This window comes from Prinia subflava, chromosome 1 (genome assembly GCF_021018805.1).
Source record: "Prinia subflava isolate CZ2003 ecotype Zambia chromosome 1, Cam_Psub_1.2, whole genome shotgun sequence".
In the NCBI taxonomy this organism is placed as follows: domain Eukaryota; kingdom Metazoa; phylum Chordata; class Aves; order Passeriformes; family Cisticolidae; genus Prinia; species Prinia subflava.
This window is the reverse complement of record NC_086247.1, coordinates 4,127,863-4,148,395: the sequence shown is the minus strand read 5'-3', so window position 1 is coordinate 4,148,395 and position 20,533 is coordinate 4,127,863. Positions and strand designations below refer to the sequence as shown.

Here is a 20,533-nt window from a genome sequence, read left to right as displayed (position 1 = left end):
CCAGTAGGAGATGAAGATTCAGAGTTATATTCCATCTTTGCTCATGTTTGGTCTATTTTAAATCTATTTATAGACAAAAAGTTACCAGAATTAGAATAGTATTTATATTTTGCAGGCTGAAGTGTCTTATTTTCAAAGTTGCTCACAAAAGAGAATTAGCAGGAAAATATTGATCTAATCCTTTTCTCACACATCAAATTCCCATAAACTAACTAAAAACCCTGACAGTAAATAATGATTTTATTCCTTTATGAAACCAGGATTGAACAATCAGCCTGGGAGGAGACCTCTGGATGCCTGCCAGACCCATCCCTCTCCTGTGTTACACATCAGGTTTTTTGAAATATCCTTTAACCAACAGGAGCACTAAAAGGAAGAACTTCAGTGTCTGCAACCAGCAAAGAGATTTTGAAGAATAAAGGTTGGAAAAGGCCTGATGTTGGGGTTTTGTTGATCTTTTGGTTTTGGAGAAGGAGATAAATCAGTGAGAATGTATCAGACTGGACATGTTTTCTGTACTGAGCAGGAAATGGTATTTTAAATGACACTTTGGGATTAATTCCACAGTTAATCAGCCTTTAAAAACAATCTTACTGGGCTTGCTTACAGCTGAGCAATAGGATCCTGTGTCTATAAATCCATTTTCCATTCATACCCTACACTTAGAGTCTGGCTGTGACCCCTCAGGAATACTGGGAGAGGTGATGCTGCACTAGAATCAGGATTTTACAAATGACATTTCTGAGATTCAGCTTGGAGCTAGCAGAACAAAAGGCAAGGAATATCCCCTATATTTGTGCACTCAAACTGAACATATTAATGGGTACACCACCACGTTATTAGAACTAATCTTACATTGATTTTAAGATTTCTTCCCCCAGTGTAAGTTACACTCTTGTGACCAGAACATCAAAATTTAATGACATCACTGTTCTGCTTCACCTTCACACATCCCAGTGTCTTGAATGAAGTAAATTCTTTTAAATAAAATAAATCCACAGGTGGTTGCTTAAAAATCTCAAAAAAGGATGCCTGAGTAAAATCTGTTTTCCAATTCACAAAAATGAATGTAGTCAGCCGACATTTTCAAAACAACAGTCCATAAGAAAAGGGTCTTTAATTAGTTTTACAGACCTCTAGATTTATCCACCGTGCCCCAAGTGAGTGAACCATTACTCCTTGGTACTCCTCTTAATTTGGACAGAATTACATGAAAAATAAGATTCTCTCTCAATGCAAAGTAATCAGATGAGCTTTCTACATAAAGGTATCAGATCAGACTTCAAACTTGTCTGAAATAGAACATTTATCCTTATTTACTTAAATATTGCATTGAAGATTATTTAACCCGCCAAGCCCAGGACCCAAACCAGCTGTTTCTGAAGTTACAACTAGATTATTGTCCACAAGAATTTTTGTATAATCTATCAAAAATCCCAACAATTTCTTCTAATATGAAATATTTATTGTATTACAAACCTGAAATTTGCTGAAATTCACTAGTTTTGGCAGCTTTCTCTTGATACTTTACACAAAATCTTTGATCTATTTCAACTGAAATCTTAGTCTTTCAATAAAAACTGATAAGCATCATTGTAAATTACACAAATCCTGCCAACCTCCCTTGTTTCACTGAGGTGACTCTTGTGCATTGGGATTTTGCTGGACCAGTGTCCAAGTATTTTGTATTTTATTTCAGGAAAACATAACTTTATTACCCTTTGTTGTGAGGGAGACAGCGATATTGTCACTGAAGCAGATTTTTATCTGTTCTGGAAGATTCAGACCAAGACCTCTAAGGAATACTCTTTAATTTTTTTTACCTTGAAAAGCTTTATTGTTAATTTTTCTTTGAGAAGTGAGGCTTACCGGGCTCATGTAAACTCCTTGGTGCACATCTCCAAACTGTCCTTCCCCAATGCAGCGCCCCAGCTCAATCCTCTCCCTTTGAATTTCATAATCTCTGGCTACAAGAATATAACGCACTTGAAATATTAAGTTTCTGCTGAAGGGCAAGGAAATAATCCACAAGACACAAAACTCAAAGTAAGTCACTCAAATGTCTCACATATGAATAACTAAGATTAAACATTTGCTGCACACCAACCTATAGAGATGCTGCACACACACAGTGGAGACCTCTCAAACCTCTGAAAAGTTTGAACCAAAGCAACGGGGAAAGAACTGTGAGATCTCCATTGTTAAATTAACTCCAGTGCACTTATTTCAGTGCAATAAACACAATTAAATCCTTTTTCATTACAGCTGGTGAAAGACAAAGCACACAAACAGTTTAAGGCAACACCAATGATGTTAAACAAGGCCTCAGCACACATCCCTTTGGCTGTTTAAGAGGACTCCACCGTGTGCTAGTTTAGATTTTGGAACCATCAAAAAAGCCTGGAGAACTTTTAAAGAGGTAACTGCAAGAAAAAAAATACAGGAACAAGAGCATGGCAAGTAAAGACAAAATGAAAGAGTGAAATTTTGAGTGCTCTACACCTCTGCCAGTGTGTAACTGAAGTAAAACTGAGATGTTTGGTGGCCTTATGCAATTTTGTTAACGTCACAGTTTAATAGGCTGAGAATATTACTGATAAAAATGGCTCAGCACTTCAGCAAAACATTTAATCAATTGCAATTGAATGATTTCATTTGCAATTTAATTTCTAGCAGACATGGAAAAATATTTCAGGAATAGCAGAAAAGCATGCACAGTATATGTTTTCACCTCTGCTTGTATTATTCAGAGAAAAAATTATAAGCAACCAGCTTAGAACTTCATAACCTTGACTTTGACATCATCAACACTACAGAAGTAATGTCATTTAGAGCTGGCTAACAGGGTGATAAATGCCTTTTTCATCTCTTTTTTAAGTACTGCATTTTCCTCTTTAAAATCCCAAAGCTAACTGGTTTAACTATAAATAAATAATGTTTATTAAATGAAAGTGAATAGTAAGCTTAAAAATTCCACATCATTCCAAACTGCAAGCATACAGGGATGGGTAAAGGGTCTCCTGTTACCTTCATCTATTCCATAGCTTTCTGCAGTGCAATTAAGAGAAAAATCAAATGCTTACTTAGATAGAGCTTCTTAAAATCAAAACAGGACAAACATTTTTCAACATAAAAATAAAAGAGAAATATACTGATGTAATTTAAAGTTTACATTAGCAGAAGTCACAGGCCCATTCTTGTGATCTTTACTGACTCAGTCCTTTGGGAGCTGAACACTTGAGACCCTTTTAATCCAGCAAAGCACTGAATGAATTTCCCCCCACAGCCCATCTCAGGGGTTTTGCATTGAAACCGTGTTCAAGTGTTCAGCACAGCCAGGGCTGGGCCCACAGGTAATTACTTCCATGAGAATTTAAATAAAAAGAGGGGGGAGGGAGAAGGAAATAAATGACACAAAGTTAATCTGTTAAAAAAAATATAGGATATCATTTATCACAGTATATTTTGATCCTGAAACTATGTTAATAGAATATGTAGTGACTTAACTGCAAGACATTAAAAATGCTCAGTTTATTTCTGGAAAACATATATTCTTGCTTTTCAAATACTGATGTTAAAATATATATATATGTTTTGCAAAACATATATTCTTGCTTTTCAAAGATTTTCCACAGCAGTGGAAATAATGCTGTGATCACTGAAGTGATCATGACACATTCTGCCTCATGGTGAGCTCAGAAATCTATGCAAGTTCATGGTCCTTCAGCAGAATGTGGCCCCAGCTCAGCACCATCCTCCCCTCTCACACTGCCAAGCCTGATGGTTTGGGCAGAATTCTGCACCAATGGATTGTCTGCATCCAGAGAAATCCTTGGTTTCCCAAATGCAACTGGAATTTCCCAGATGCAGCTTTTAAAATCAGAATATTGCACTTTCACGTTAAATGAACTGGCCTTGACAGTTTGGGATTATATCATAATTCAAACAGGCTGTAACACAAAATCCTTGTGGTGGCGACAGCACCACTGTTTTTACTTCAAAGATGAAGACTCAGCAGAACTTTGGATTTTTGTTTTTGCTCCTGCAGTCTTTCATCTTTAACAAAATTGCATGTGGTACAGCTGGGTGTTCCTCTCTCATGGAACTGGGGAGCACCACATCTGTCACAGAGCAAGGTGAGATACAGTCAGACAGAAATCCACATTGTTTGCTCTCATCACAGAGATCTTATCCAATCTTCAAGTGTTATGTTCAGCATCATAATCCAAAAAAAATAATTTCACTGTGAAATCACAGATAGCAGGAAACCAGAACATTTTCTTTGCACATTTATTAAATAAGGCTGAAATATTTCAGTCCCTGCTAAACCAAGGAAGCTTTTGGATAGGAAAGTTCCCAAGTTAACCATGGCACTTACTTGAGGGCATTGTATAAGTGTCTTCTTCATCTATAATCTCTGCATAGTCATCAGTCTCTGCAAAGGGAGGAATTGAAGAGTTTCGGGAAAAGCAGATGAAAACAATTCTCCAGAACAACATCTCCAATGTACCAAGGCTAAAATGTCCCAAACCCAAAGTTCAGCATTGCCAGGTCACATTTAATACAGCATGACTAAAATTTGCTCATGCATAATTCATGGTATGATAATGACCTCAGTGCCATTTGCATTACATCACATAGATGCACTGACAAAGAAGAAAAGAAAAGGAAGATTCATTTGTATTCAATAAAGTTCAAGTTTTGCAACTGGGACCCGTCTAAACTGTTGATTTAAAATCTTTTTAACACCAAATTCCAGTGCAGTAAAGAGAAAAAATTATGAATGAGTTAAATTGCTTTACCTTCAATAAAGTGTGAATAACAGTTTGTTATTTTTTATGTCAAACAGGCAGAAGACACCAATGATGTTCCAGGGCAGCTTCCCCCTACTGTCAGCGTGGCCAGGTGAGTTATTTATCACAGAGTCTTCTAGAGCACAAAGAGCTTTTTAAGCCACACTCTTTTCCCCATTTTTCTTATAATTTTCCTTGTTTAGTGGAAATCCACCACTAGTTTTGCTGTCAAGACTCATTTGAAGATTTCATGGACAGGTTTTGGAAACAACTTCCCAAAATTTTCAGAAAAACAACAGTGCACTTCTTCCTCTGTTTAAAACTTGTGACTTTTACATCATCTGTCCTCAAAATCGTTTAAATGGTGTCAAGTCATATCAGAAGGTCCTTCCCTTGCCTTAAAGAACTTCCAGTGTGTGCAGGTCATTTCCTAAAGGTCAGATCAATTCCTCCAGGGGTTTTAAAGCCACTCCACAACAGCGGGTTCATTTTTTACTTCAAGGCTGTCAAATTCCACTCACACAAAAAGAGACTCTCAAAACTGAGTAATGTCCAAACCCCCTGTGCAGGTTCTGTGGTTGATTTCAGGTGATCACACACTGGAAATCCTCTGGAAGTCATGATTTCCTCCCCTTTTTCCCCTTTCTGCCCTGGAGCTTTTGGACACATCCCTACAGCTCCCTGGCATCATTTCCAGAGCGATGGCTTGGACTGGGACAAAGTCCCAGTGAGTGGGAGGAAGGATGGGATGGTCCCTCAGCTCAAGCCAGCCCTGAAACCAGAGCAAGGCTCATCAATATCACACACACAGATAAGCAGGAGGCTCAGTTTTCAGGCAAACTCAATATTCAATGATTAGGAAACTACAGGTTGCCTATAACCTTTGAAGCTCAACACACTTCAGGGAGTAAGTGTATTTTTATGATCCTAGTTTCTTACTACTTAAATAAAATTAAAGCTGTTTTTTCTTTTGAATTCCTGTAGGAATATGTCAGGTGTTGTAAAAGCAGAATAGGGAAATTCTAGGCAATTTCTATTTGGGATATAGCAAAACACATTCACCTAATGAAAATGCAATAAATTATAAAGACTGCATCATTCTGAACAGGCAGAACACTCCAGAAGCACTTATCTCTTTCTCAGTATTTTATTTTCTGCCCTACATGATGAATTAATGTTTTTGTAAAAACAAGCCTCAGTTTGATTTAAAAAATAAGCTTCAAAAAAATCCCCAACATGATGGAGATAAATCACTTTGTATCCTTCTAATATTGTGAAAGGATTCTGTTGAAGATATCAGAAAGTTCTTAATCTATGTTAGAAAACAGACTGGATGAAAAATATTGTAAACATCCCTAAGAAAAAGTTTTAAAATTTAGAAACCAAACTAGTGCCACTGGTGCCACTAAAAAGACCTCAAACACTTGCCACACTAGGTTACAGAATAGTGCCTTCAGAATGTGATCAATGGCAGGGCTTGTTCATCTATTTTAAATTAATGAGTTAATTCATACTAAAAGCATTCTCAGAACAGCACAGAGCACTTTACGTGGTTTTGATACATTGCCCAAAACCATCACAAAACCAGAAATGTCTTCATAATCAATCCAAATAAATTAAATGTATGCAATTAACTACACAAATATTTCTTGTTTCACATTTAACGCTCTGGAGAGGAATATATTAAAAAATAATTCCTATGTATGGCTGGCATTGTTTCTGGGCATTAGAGGAAAATTCAGTCAAGGCATTAACACTGATGGGCTTGAAGTGGTCTGGAACAAAGAGAACTGACCTCCCCCACAGATGGGATTGAGCCCAGAATTAATCATAGACTGAGACTATTACCAAATCTCCCAGAACTGTGTCTGCTAAGAGATATTCCAGAACCTACACAGAGCCTGAAGCAAATCTGAGCTGGGCTGGGCTCTCCAGGCTGCTGCACAAAGGAGGATGTGTTACAGCACTCTCCAGAGCTGTAATTCAGCCATTCCAGATGTCCTTGGCAAGTCTAGAAAAACTCAGATTTAAGAACAGGGCTCATCATGCTGCCCTCCTGCACTTTTGAAACTCAGAACCATTCTTTGTTATGATTTTGGAGCTGGCAAAATGAACAAGTTGCTTTCAGGAGAAGGCAGTGGTGGTCCCACACATGAATGAGCCAATTTGAGCTTTGCTAAAACTGAATGCATTTATTAAACTGTAGGGGAGAAACATCTCAGGGTATTAAATCCATAATAGCTAATCCATGACCTTAGGCACACATTTGAACTTCCCTTTTTGATAATTTTCTCCATTTATCAGAGCTTGTAATTTATAAAAGAAGGTAAGTTCCAACGAAAAGCTATGTAGAGGTAGTATCTGAAATATAATTTTTAAATTTATGACTGAAAAAAAGTCCTTTTGATGTTTAAGAAAAGGAAGAAAATTGTGTGGTATTATCTTTAGCTTATATCTGAAGGAAAGGAGATGAAAAGTTAATACACCCCCTTCACATTTTACTGAAAGAAAGGTCACAAGATGTGATCTCTATTTCCTCTTATCACCCTCCTTTGCATATTGCTTTTATGCCCTTTTAGTGCCTCCTACTTAGAAGAATAAAGGTACATATGATAGCAGCAGCAGCAGTTTGATTCTTTCCCAACTTCAGATGGAATTCTTTAGAAAAATAACTAAAAATCTCTTTTAAAAAAACAAACTCCACTTCTTTGCAGAGGAAAAGAGACTTTTGAAGTCTGCAGAAGTTAAATATTTTGTAGTAAGTTTCAGAGTTTTTAAAAGGAAACCCCAAACATGAAAATCTGCCTTTAAAATTATTAGTTTGAATAGCTGAAACCTGGTTAATATTCATGTATTCAATCTGCATTAATCTATTTTGTACAGCTTCTTTTAATGCAAGGAGCACTTTGATGCCTTTAATGCATTACTCAGTAGACTCATTTCTCAGGTGTTACATCCACTGATCTCACTTAATTAATTAATTAATGATGATGTAATCATTTCAATCAAACTGGACACTTCCAAACCTCTAAACCTTCTTTGCATCATGCCACAAGTCTCATTGCAAACACATGCACCACCACATCCCTGTGTGTTTGAAATAGATTTTTTCCTTTTCCAATTCCAGTTTAGCAGAAAGCATTAGTTGCACAGCCTGTAAAGCACAGTATTTATCAGCTAATACCCAAAGCAGACCACTTTTTTTACACTAAAAGCTGTATAAAATGTATTACTGAAATGTGCATTAAGTGGTATATGGAGATAAGAGTTGCATATTGCACGTTAGTAACACACAGACTAGAAAATATATTACCGTCCCCACTAATTTCATCTGCAGATCCAGGTGGCATGCAAGGAGAGAGAAAAAAGAGGGGGAGAGAGAGGGGACAGAGAAGGGGGAAAGGAAAATATACTATTAAATTCATGAGTAATCCAAAAGTATTCAGACTGTAGTTATCTTATATACCTGACCCAAGAAAAACCAGAAAAGCAGCAGAATTTAAGACTTCTCACCTAAAACCCAAGGGACAGAGAAACACTCTAAGAAGCTTTTATGATGAAACAGAGTTAATGACTTTCAAACACAAAGGTACACAAAAATTAAATTTGGAACTGGAACTAGTTCTTTTAATGCATTGTTAAGAAAAGTCAATTTCCGGGTTTGTTCAATACTTTAAAGCAATTCTCCTGCAGCCACATGAGTCTGACTTGACTCTGTAAATACACTGAGGACTTTGGATAAGCAGAGTTGGTGTTGACCCTTCCAGAAGAAATGCACTCCTGAGCTTATCACCAAGACATGAGTGAGAAATGGAACCATCTAAGTTTTAATGACAGAGCATTGTGCACTTGGACAAGGCTGAAATTTAAACGAGTGGCAAAGAGAGCGATTCTACGGGGAAGATTTCAAACAAACACCGGGTTCCACGTGTACTGCAGCAGCCCTACTGCACACCAAACCCCACAGCACAAGCTAAGGCAAATATTTGAGACAGTTTTTATAGATAAGAGGAAATTCTTCTTACCCCTAATAAAGCCAAACTGGTCTAGATCAGTGCTGGACCAGTACGCAGCCAAAAGCATCGCTGTAGTCCGTGTGTAATTCAAAGTGATTTCAGCTGATGCTTATTGTTGCTTTTCTGTTTCATCTATAAGCATGCTGTGTCAGGGGTCCAAGAATGAAGTCAAAATATATTTACAAAAAAAAATGATGGCAGACAAGGGCTGCATAACTTCATAAATAAAACAATTTGTCATTGTAACATCTGATGCTTGAAAACACGTTCCCCATAAAAACGGGGACCAGCAAGCTGGTGATGCTGCACGAAAATCCAATTCAACATGAGGAAAACATAACGAAATTATTCTTGGAACTCTGTTTACCTGAGGCTAAAGTAGTTTACAAACAGTAACTCAGTTAGTATATTCAGCTTTTGGGTTAATAAGGCAGCCTAGACAAAGAGCAGAGCAGTACCCTTGGGCGGCGACTCATGGGCACAGAAGACGAAAGGCAGAAAGCGTCTAGCTTTCTTTACTTTATGCTGACAGTGATTGACTCCTTTACAAAGAGGCAAGAAAAGGAAAGAGAAAAAAAATAGGAACAAATTATTTGGAAATAAAAGAAAAGAGAGTGAAGAGAACATCTATAACGAACGAACATAAAAGTAAAGGTTTGCATTACAATACCATATACCCAAATGAAAATACAAACGTCTCTGAAACTATAAAGCATTTTTGGTTCAAATTTTTCTTTAAATTCCTTTCTACAGTAATTAATATTTCAGTTTTTAGAAGTAAGATTAGAACCCATTAAAAAGTCGGATTACGCCAGCTATTGTACACCATTCATTAACATCACAAAGAACACTGTCTATCCCAGAAGTGCAACCTGCTTTTCCAAGTTTGCCTTTTAAGTTCTGTCAGACTTGTATGACAGCTACATTCCAGCTTAAGTGGCAGTCACCAGACTTCAACAAGTATGTATTGGCTCTCCTTAAAACAACACAAAAGAAGTATTTCACACAGCAGGGTTACACAGAACAAGGGAAAACATGGTTTCCCTCTCTCCTGAAATACAGCACTGACAGATTTTATCATCTCAAATCTGCCACCAGAGTCTTTTTCCCAGTGCAGACCTGCCCTGCTAATGGATATTCCAGCTCTGCAAGGATCTCTGGTGAACAGCCCATGGCACCCTCACTGCTCCCTTTCCCAGTCACCCCACTGCATTTTTTAGCAAAGTGCTTATCAGGAGTGCTAATCAGGACAAGGGAAATTTTGGAGTAGGAAAAAATACAAAGAAGCCACACGAGGTGAGAAAGAAGGACACAAGATGACACTGAGCACCTGAGGATACCTGCTCCTTTTATTTCTCTTGTTACCTGTTTGCTCCTCTCTGCTTTCCCCTTTTTCCTCTCCACAAGGAAATGTGAGAAGTGGTTTAAAAAGTCAATTAAATAAAAAACCTGCATCTTGCTGCTGGCAGCTCTTAACAACCAAAACTCAGGAGTGAGGTCCAGTCACCCAGAGTTACAGAGGCTGGGTGGGGATGCAGGTGTTAAAAGAGAAGCCCAAACCCACAGCAGCAGCTACTGGGACAATGAAGTGCAGGAAGGGTAGAAAAGGAGAATTACATTTTAATAAAAATAACTTCTACAATTAACAAAAACTATCATAAAAACTGCTGGGTGACTGAGCAAACAGGAATCATCAATCTAGTGGGAAAATACAGATATCAGAGAGAAAGAACATTAATCAGATTCAATGCTAAAAACTACAAAAGGTGCATTGAGAGGGCAAAATTCTTGACTATGTCAGTGTATCAGTATTTCCATTTGTCTTGGTTTAAGACAATTTAAAGGGGAACACTCTGAGTTTCCCCCCTTGATACTCCCAAGGGACTTCTCTTCCTAACATCACATGACAGACAATTGTCAGCACTGTCATTCTAGCACAAACCTCAGGTAACACCCGCAAAAAGCTTCAGGCATACTATAAAAAGAAAAAATACTGCAGCTGGTTTAAGTGTCTGCTGAAAAGGTGTTGCCATGAGAATGAGGGAACCCAACACCCTGTACTGAAACAGAAGCACAGGTATAGAGTCACTGCAGGCTACACAAGCCCTCTAAAAGAGAAGAGATGCTCCAGCTCCTGACCTGCCTGCTCAGGCTACAGAGCTCATTTTAGCCTGAAGTGCTGAAATGCTGCTGGCCCTCACACTGACAGGTGGGTGGCAGAAGCTGCTGACACCTGACCAAACCTATTTCAAATAAACCTATTTTACCTATTTATTGCACAGGTAAAGGTGTTTTTAATTCCTCATGTGCCTGCCCTGATGCCCTGTGATGGGATGTTCCAACTCTTCCCTTGCATTTCAAATTCTGCCTTTCTGATTTGCTGTCTAAAGTTTGTTCAACTGTTCTGCCACATTAAATGGAAGATGCTTTGTCTTAAACTTACCACATCTGCAAGTCTAGCTACAAAAGGGAGTTGATTCTAATGAGTTTAATGAGTTGATTTTAAATTTTAAAAAATAGAAGTTCTAACACTTTCCCAGGAGTCTAGAGAATACCTTAATGAAATGAATACAGCTTAGAAGGATTTCCAGCCCTCCACAGCAACTTAAAGCTAGGATATCACTGATGCTCAAGAATGCTGCTGAAAATTGCAAGGGAATTCTTTATTTATTTAGTTCCTCTACTCAATAATTCACTAAAATTATTGTGAAAAAAGTTTTAGAAGTAAAAAAAAGGAAAAAATCACTTTTTCTGTGCAATAACTATTTTAGAAAGAAAGAAACCAGGCTTTTACTGCCCCTTTTTTACAGGACAGTTATTATGGGAGCTCCTTGTATGAGCAGATAACAAATACTGGAAACTGAATCTGATAATATCCCATTCTACTTTGGTTGTACATTCTTGAACCCGCCTGAGGAAAAACCCTGAAAAAAAAACCATATAGAAAGAATAAATCTATTAAATTTTGAACTTTTCAACTCAAATGCACACTATGGAGTAGGCACACCAAATATGTTTCTACATAAACAACAAATCCCCAAACCTGCATGGAATACTTCCCTTGCACAGCAGAAGAGTCTGCTCAAATCCAGTGAGAGGCTCACAAAGGAGGGGCACAGGAGAGTAAAAACTCCTTAACCAGCACCACAGGCTGATGGAATCAATGCAGGAACTTCCTGGACACTGATATGGAAGAATCTCTTCAGATTGTCACCACAATTCATTCTGGTCTTTTTATGCATGAAAAGAAGCCTTTTAGTCAGTCAGGCTAAAATAGGAAAAAGATAACAGCACCAGTGTATTCAACTGTGATGAGAATTTGAAATATTGCAATTTATTAGCATTAAGGGCATTTTCAACTATATTATCTTATTAATCAGTGAAATAGTTGGGTGCATTAAGAACTCCCTCCTCCATGAACCTGGAGACTAATGACTTGCTCAAGGTTTGTAAAATTAATCTGCAGTAAACTTTAAGCTTGAATGTCTCCAAGTGCTGTGACCATATGGCAGAGCTACAGCTCTAACAAAGTCTTTATATTCCTCAAATTACTTAATAATTACTTAAGTTGAATTTATAACTATGTAATGTATGGCAAGACACTCAGACTTTCTTTTCAAAAGTGACCTGGGGAGTACAACATAGCTGAGTTTACACAGTCCTAATGCTCAAGATACAATTTGTCATCTAAAAATTTACTTACACTTCTCAGCTTTGTCTTTTTGGAGTGTCTTGACAGAATGGACATTAAAAAACTGCCAATTTTTCAACCTCAAGCAAAAGCCACCTTTTTCCCCACCCATTAACTCAAAAGGAGCTAAGAAATACAAATCCTACACAAGAAACTCTTTCAGACCTGGGCACAGGGCAGACCTTCATGTGGAGCACAGGAATCACTCCACAGAGCCTGCACTGTGCTCTGCAAGCAGAAGTGATTCAATAAAATTGAATTTGCCTTTCCATCCTGCTCACAGCTTTGCTGGTGATCAGCCTCAGCCCAGGACAGACAGGTCCTTTCACGTGCCAACATCTCCTTCAATCAGAGCACTCTGAAGTGCTGTAACACTGACATCAGGTGAATAGATTTCATTTTTATTTCCTCTCCTGTTTGTTGTGTTTTCACATTTGGCTTCTGCTCTGTAGGAAATATCCTGAAAGTCTCTTTTACTCACAAACTACACCACTGATGTTTTTTCCCTTCATGATAAAATCTCAGATCTGCTCCTAAGGAGCACTTACAGAAGAACTCCCATCTCACTGTCCTGATCAGGAGTTAATCACAGTGATTAAAGTCTACCAATGTTATCTTATAAATGTGTGATTTTAAAGCAGAACCTGGAAACTTTTTGAGAAGCCCCTCTTTCAGGATACTAAAATCCTTCAGCTGCAAGAGATCAAATCCTGCACAGAGCATGTTACTGAATATATCTAAACCATGGGATAGAGAGGCAATGGCACAACCAGAATTAATACAAACTCCTGTCATCATTTCATGATGCACTTAGAGCTGCACCCCCTCCAGTTTAAAATGCTGCTTGTGTCACTGACACCAGCTGCACCAGCTGGGGAACAGGATAACAAATCAGTTTCTCTTTAATACACTTATTTCCCTCTTAAAGGTTTGTACCCTGGGGTTTGCTGCTCAGGTGCCTTGAACACTTTGCTTTATCAGCTGAAACAGGGACCATATTTTCAGAGATCTTTTTATTTCCTTCACCAAATAAGCTCTTTCTAAAGCTGCAAAATCAGCACCTTCTGCAAGCCCAACCCTGTGGGACATCCTAAAATCCCCTTCAGACATGTCCCTTGTGCTGGCTACTGCAGGACAGCTCAAATCCCCCTTCCTGTCACCTTCCCAGTGACAGCTCCCTCCCCACAAAAACACTGTTTTACACCAGTACCTGAATATCCAAATGCCAGGAGGGACTGCTTGGAATCACAGGAGCCTTTAGGTTGAAAAAGACCCTTAAGATCACTGAGTCCAACCATAAACCCAGCACTGCCAAGAACCTGCCAAGACCTGCTCAATACTCTGCCTGTTCAGTGCTCACTGGAACACACGGGCCTGAAATGTCACATTCTGTGGCACTGCATGGAAAGCAGCATTTGAGCTAGGATTTTAAAAATTCATGAATTCTCCAGGGCCAAGGAGACATGGAGATTAACCAAGGGATGCAAAAGCATATTTATTCTTCTTGGTCATATTTACACAAGCAAGGAAGGGGCAGAAGAAACCAAAGAACTCTGTGTCAGAAGGAATTTATGTAAAAAGAGAGCAAGCAGTTACTGCTGCACTGATTGCATTTCATGAAAACCTTTGTGTAACATGTAAGTGACTGGATAAGTTATTATTTTTGGAAATATGTGTATCTGGAAATATAAGATCACCTTACCAAGGCTAATGTTTGCTATTTAAAAACAAACTGCTGGCCAAAGTAAGTTCCTTTAGACTACAGCAGAGCATTTTAATAAGGTGTCTCCAAGTCAAACAGTGGAAATATAGTCAATAAAATTAGAGTTAACTGGTGTGCTGCTTCTTACACATTTGATATACTATTTGCACAAAGCAAATAATTTCGCCTTACCATTTCCTGAGTGCACACTCTTGGCTAAGTACAAAGAACTCTTTTTTAATGCAGATGCAGAGGAAGAAGGAGGTAAAAGTTGCTATTACCTATTAGCTAAAACATTCATTGTTTCTGGTGAATCACAGCAACTTCAGCCAAAACATCGGATGGCTACCAAAGAAATCTAAAATCCAATTAATTTAATTTAGCTTATTCATAGTTATTTACAATCTTACAAATGTGTTGAGGCATAAAATTATTATGCTTTTAAAAAGGAGAGGAATCTGGCAGGCACCTTAGCTGCACACAAAGACAGTGTCCACTGCAAGGAACAGAGAATTTGTGGAACCAAGGCAGACAACACCAGAAGAAACAGAAGCAGTAAAAGGTGTGTGGTGAAACTTGGTTCAGTGGCACACAGACTCCCAGATCCAGAAATCTGCTGCTTTGGATTCCTGAAACCAACTTCATCCTCCACTAGTTTGAAAAGGCCTTTTTTTAGAGGAGAAAAAAAAATCAGGAGTATTTACAAACCTTCTATCTTTGTGTGCTTTGGAATATCGGAGCACTTGGAAAATACCAAGTTTTCACTTCACTAGATCAGAAATATTGCAAGGTATGTTAATAAATATTTCAAAAAGACAAGGTGTCTTTTATTAACAGGTTCCTTTCTAAACCTATAAAGCTTCAGACAAACACCTGAATTTTCAAACCACCAAGTCATGTTTCACACTAGGTTTGGATATTGCTGGTTTATCTCAGTTTTGGTGGGGAATTCACTGTGGAGCTTCTTTTTTGAACAAGCAAAGCATGTTAATACTATTAATACCTCCAACTTCTTAATTTTTTTGCTGAGCCTCTGGTTTAGATTTTTTGCTATTTATCTTTAGTATCAAGAGAGGTCTAAACAAAGGGGAGCAGTGTCAGTGAAATCAAACAGCAGAGTTAATTTAGGATTTAAACCATCAAGGCGTGGAGCAGTTACAGATGTCACTGAGCTACAAAAGCTCATCAGATCTGAAACCTTTGGCTCTGAGCCACTGCAGTGTCAGCAGGGAGAAGCTCCTGCTCTGCACCCACAGCAGCACCCTCACACTGCCCCTGCCCTGGCTGCTGGCAGGCTCTGCTGACCTGGCACAGGGCTGAGCTGAGCATCACGTTCAGCCAGTGCCTCCCTCCTTCCATCTGCCAACAGGAGAGGCTTCTCCACGTCTACATCAAGTTCACTTCATTTATGGCAAACTGATTCCTCTGGGGATTCAAGAGATTCTTACAGAAAGCAGCTCCTGAGAATAACTCCTGTCAGGGGGGTTCATCTCAGCAATCTGCCTCTGGTTTAAATTTAATACAATGACATACTCAGTGCATTTCAAATAACTCTGGGGGAAAAAACACAACAACAAAAAAAGTATTTATGTGTTCTGTGTTATTACATTTCAAGAAGAACAAACCCTTGAGACTGAACATTAAATGACTTGGCTTAAACCATTCCAGCATTATGGCAGCATTTCCAAGAATAATACCTAATTGATTTTGGTATTGGCAAGAATGAGGATGATTATTTTTTGGTTTAATTTTATTGCACTGCTCACAGGAGCCACCTTTGCAGCTCAGTGTCCCTGACATTCACCTGAACAACCAGCTCACCTCCAGCACTGCTACTTCTGTGGTGCCACAGCAAAGCTCTCATTTCCCCCTCATCCACCTTCATGGGATGCCCTCAGTGCCAGAGGGGGGTATTACAACTAACTTCAGACACAAATTTATAAATGCTGCTTTAAAAAAGAAGCATTTGTCCTCTGAAACACCAAAGAACTTCAGCAGAAGATACCTAAAGTTGCAAAGTCACAGTGACAAGCAAGAAAGGATCATAAAGTCAGCATTTATTATTATTTTCATTCTTAAGAGTACTATCAGCATTCTCAGAAGAACTGAAGGAGTGAGAATTTGAGGCTGCAGACAGCCTGTTCTGTCCTGAAGATTAGTCTTTTGGAGGGTGAGCAGAATAACTAAAAAGCACAGCACTACCCACTTCAGAAATTTCAACCCTTCTAACAGCTAAAATCAGCCACACAGGTAAGAACCAAAAGAGAACATGCTGACCATGCTTCATGCTTGTCTCCCTGATCTAGCATGCTTGCTTGCCAGGCACTGAGGGAAGAAGAGCTGCTCTTTGAGTAACTGCTGATGCTCTGGTACCCACTGCAGCTTTATCCTCATTTTCACTCTGATCCTCTCACCTGCTTTCTTGCAGTTTCTGTTTATTTGGGCTTCCCATGCCAAGCACTGACTCTCAAACATCTTTTGGAAGTGGGTAAGGGTGGGGAAAGGAATCTGAGGAGTGGGAAATTAATCAAATGTCTATGTATCTTTCCTCCTTATTGTATGAAATATGTTGGGGTTTTGAGTATTTGCCACTAAATGCTCACATAAATGTTAAAATGGGGCTGAAGCCTCCCTCTAAGTCAGGGGTTAGAAATCCACTGAGTCACAGTATTGGTTCCTCAAGTTTGGGACCAAATACCAGAAACCTACTGGAACAGATCATAATGTAAATACATTTTTGCAATAAAATCTCCTTAATAAATATTATGTTTACTGATATAGAAATACATTTTTTACTAAGACACTACTAAAAATCAATCCTTCAAAATTATTTAAGACTATAACAGGAACATATTTTCTCTTAAGCATAAAAACTTTAAAAACTCCATGTTAACTCAGAGAATTCTTAGAAGCCTATAAAGAACAGAAACAACATTACTTCACATACCCATCCTTCAATTAACTTGTCATTTTCAATAGCAAAAATTAAATGCTTTTATCTAAACAGCTACAGAAAAACAGCTATTAAGTTTCTCCTTTCTGTAAAGCAATGATTAATATTTAATTGTCTATTTTCCCTTTTCAAAGCTGCTCCCTCACAATTAGCACACACTCAGGTAATTTCAGTTCTAGCCAACGACATTCTACTTCATCACAAAGTCAAGTGGAAATTCTGACTGGCTTTGAAGTAACTGCACAGATGTGGCTGTTGCAGAAAAGTTTCTCTTTGGAAACTGCTCTACGAGGGCAGCACAGCTCCAGGCTGGGGCAGGCAGCAGCCCTGGGGCAGCAGTGAGTGGAAAAGCTGCCTGCACATCTGCCAGTTCCAGAAATAACCTCAGCTCCTGGGTCTGGGTGAGCCTTACCTGACACAGAGACTGTGTGAGACCTCACTCCTTGCTTCTCATTGTTGGCCAGCCTGGAAAACAGAAGTTGGAAGCGCTGAATGCTGTGCATTCTTCAGCAGCACTGGGAATTCATCCCAACCTCCTGTCCTCAGCAGGGCTGAGCCACCTCCCCAGCCAAGGGCCAGCAGGGGAAGGCAGAGAGGAATCTACCACTCCATCCCATCTGGGGGAGTGAGAGCAGGCTTTAATTAGCACAAACATTCACAGAAAGCTGCTGAATTCCAAGAAAAACACAAAACCTAAACTGGGCACGCTCTGGAGATGTGTGTAACCTGACTGTGCTTGTATTTTCTGTGTGAACGGTGGGAAATGGAGTATGAATTGAGTTTCTGTCTGTAAAAAGACTTATCCTGTACTACTTTGAATTAATTTACATGTCAAACATAGGAAACCAATCACATTTAAATGCAGTTATTTATAAATGTTCACTATGGTATGTATATATATTTATACTGTAGAAATGTATTGCCCATTATATATAAATGTTCATTATGAATATATTATATATTGTTCATTATGTATAAATGTATTGCTCATCACATATAAATGTTCATTATGTTATGGATATATTATGTTACACATAAACTTTTATAAGGATCAGAAATTCTAACAAATTCTCAATTTTTCATCACTTACATATATAACCACCATTTTAATGGTCAAGAGAGCACTGCACTTCATGCCTTCAGAAATGAGGAATTTCAGCTGCCAAAGGCAAAGCTTCCCAGATGCAAGATGCTGTTGGCTGGCAGTTTTGGGTGTTTGATAAAAGCTCTGCTGCCAGGCTTGGGACACACATGATGCCCTTGTTAAACAGACTCAAGTGTACAAATTTAGTTTTGGTAAACTGCCCCAAAAATGAGAAGCTTCTCCTTCAAATCTTATTTTACCCCAGAAATCCTTACAAATAAAAATGTAATTAGAAAGTTATTCTGTGTTTCTCATTTGTGTCTATCTAAGTAAAAATAAATTTTCCTGTTTCATGAGTGCACACTAAATTAACTGACTTTACTGCTTCCAGCCTCAATTTTTCTTCTTTGAATTTTACCATCTCTCTACATCATGAGAAAGCTGCCTGGTAGTGAGGGCTGCAGCAGAACCTGTGTGCAATCACTAATTCACTAACTAATCACTAACAAATTGTATTCCATACTCCATCCAGTAGTTAAGAAAGCAATAAAAATAGTTCTGGACTCCTTCCAGAAATAAGGGAAGAAACAGAATGAGGTGAGTGGGTCAAAGCAGGCCCAGCCCTTGTCCCAAAATACAAAGGAGGAGGTAAAACACTATCAATCACTAAATGTCATTTTTCAGCAGTTACCTCGTGCCAGGGGACAGGGGTGGCTCTGCCTGACACAGCTCAAGGAGGTCACTGCTCATGTGTGACTCTGAACTGGGTCTGGATGTGACCACTGAGAACAGTCAGATTACAAAAAAAACCAAACCAAAACAAAAAGTGTCTTGCTTTGAAGACCAAAGTTTAGAAGGTCACAACAAGGAACTGCCCATGGAAAAATGAGACAACCATGACAACCTCCAGAGAGGATGGAGACCCAGCCAGCGACACCAGGGGAGCACAGAACCATCAGGAAGAATTAAAGTCTTGCCTACATTAATTACAATTACAGGTTTGCCTACCACCAACTCCAACAACATAAGGAATAGTCTAAATCAGAGCTAAATCAGAAATTTATTATTGACCTTAAACTTTGGGAAGAAGAAAAATGGAGAGAGGTATCTTAGCCCACTTTGTAAGAATTATTAGATGGAGATAACTTTTCTCTGGGCACCTTTATTAAAGTATCACCATAAAACCAAGCAGGGGAAAAATGCATCTCTGTTTGCCTGACATAGGATGTTTTCTAGGCATCCACAATGATTACTGGAGAGTAGTTTCTCCATATTTAAGACAATAAAGAGGTATTTACTATGTAATGTTAATATTTAAATTAATAACTGCTATTCTTTATTACACTGAACCTAGATCCCAACTTCAACTGGTCCCATTAAGGAAGTTTTATTAGAAAAAGGTAATGTGACAGATTTATGACAGCAGCAAAAAGTGTTTTCTGTATTTCACATAAGCCAAAAAGGGGACAATTAGGGAAAAGAAGACCACAGACTGACTCACAGATTGAAACCACAATTCAAAAACTGTTTAGTATCACTTCTTTAATTAAATTTACTCATGGATTTAAAAGAAATAGCCTGGATTCCAGTCAAGTCTTTTCCAAAACATCCTGCTTTTTTTATTGTCAAGTATGATGGATGCATTATGCTCTTTTGTCCTCAGATTTTCTTTCTGGTATCATTGTAGTTTAATACTACTGTGAGCTTTTTATGCCCTGCCTGCTATTTCCCAAAATCCAAAAGCAACAATAAAAATTAGGCACGTGCAGGAAGTTCAGAAAGCATCACTATTCTTCAAAACATTTTTTTTTTAAATATATAAGAAAAGAAAGCACAAAACTTACTTTGGTATTGATGGTAAAGCTCTTTCACCTTCTGTGTAAACAAGAAGAAAACAGGATTAAAGCTTTTGCAAGTTTTCAAATAACCTCTCTCAAAGTGAAATATACACCTGCCTGAAACAATAATCATTACAATCTCTCAGGAAAACTGAGGTGGCTCAAAAAGAATGTTCTATACATATATAAAGAGCAGCACATCAACAACTCCTACCCACTCACACCTTTAGGCAAACTCTCATCTGAGGAAACAATGTACACAGAATATAAAAGCTCTTTTTATTCTTAACAAATAACTCCAATAAATCACTTGCAGAAGGTGTGACACTATCTCATCTCTCTGGTAAGAAATGCTTTTCTTTTATCTCCAAGATGTCCTAAGTGCTAACATATAAATAAAACAATTGAATCCAACTTGGATTTCCAAGTAAGACAACTGAAATAAATCATTAAAGC

At 38.3% G+C, this 20,533-nt stretch overlaps 1 protein-coding gene across 3 annotated transcripts in view; it reads right to left on the bottom strand.

The window, feature by feature from the left end:
- PTK2 (protein tyrosine kinase 2) overlaps window positions 1–20,533 on the bottom strand; it is a 188,532-nt gene that overhangs the window by 35,756 nt on the left and 132,243 nt on the right. For all 3 annotated transcript variants that reach the window (XM_063407212.1, XM_063407051.1, XM_063407126.1), the window contains 4 exons: window positions 20,084–20,114; window positions 17,568–17,620; window positions 4,379–4,435; window positions 1,870–1,967 (listed from right to left, as the gene is read on the bottom strand). In XM_063407212.1, coding sequence (XP_063263282.1) covers window positions 1,870–1,967; window positions 4,379–4,435; window positions 17,568–17,620; window positions 20,084–20,114 — 239 coding nt within the window. The remainder of the gene's footprint in view (window positions 1–1,869; window positions 1,968–4,378; window positions 4,436–17,567; window positions 17,621–20,083; window positions 20,115–20,533) is intronic.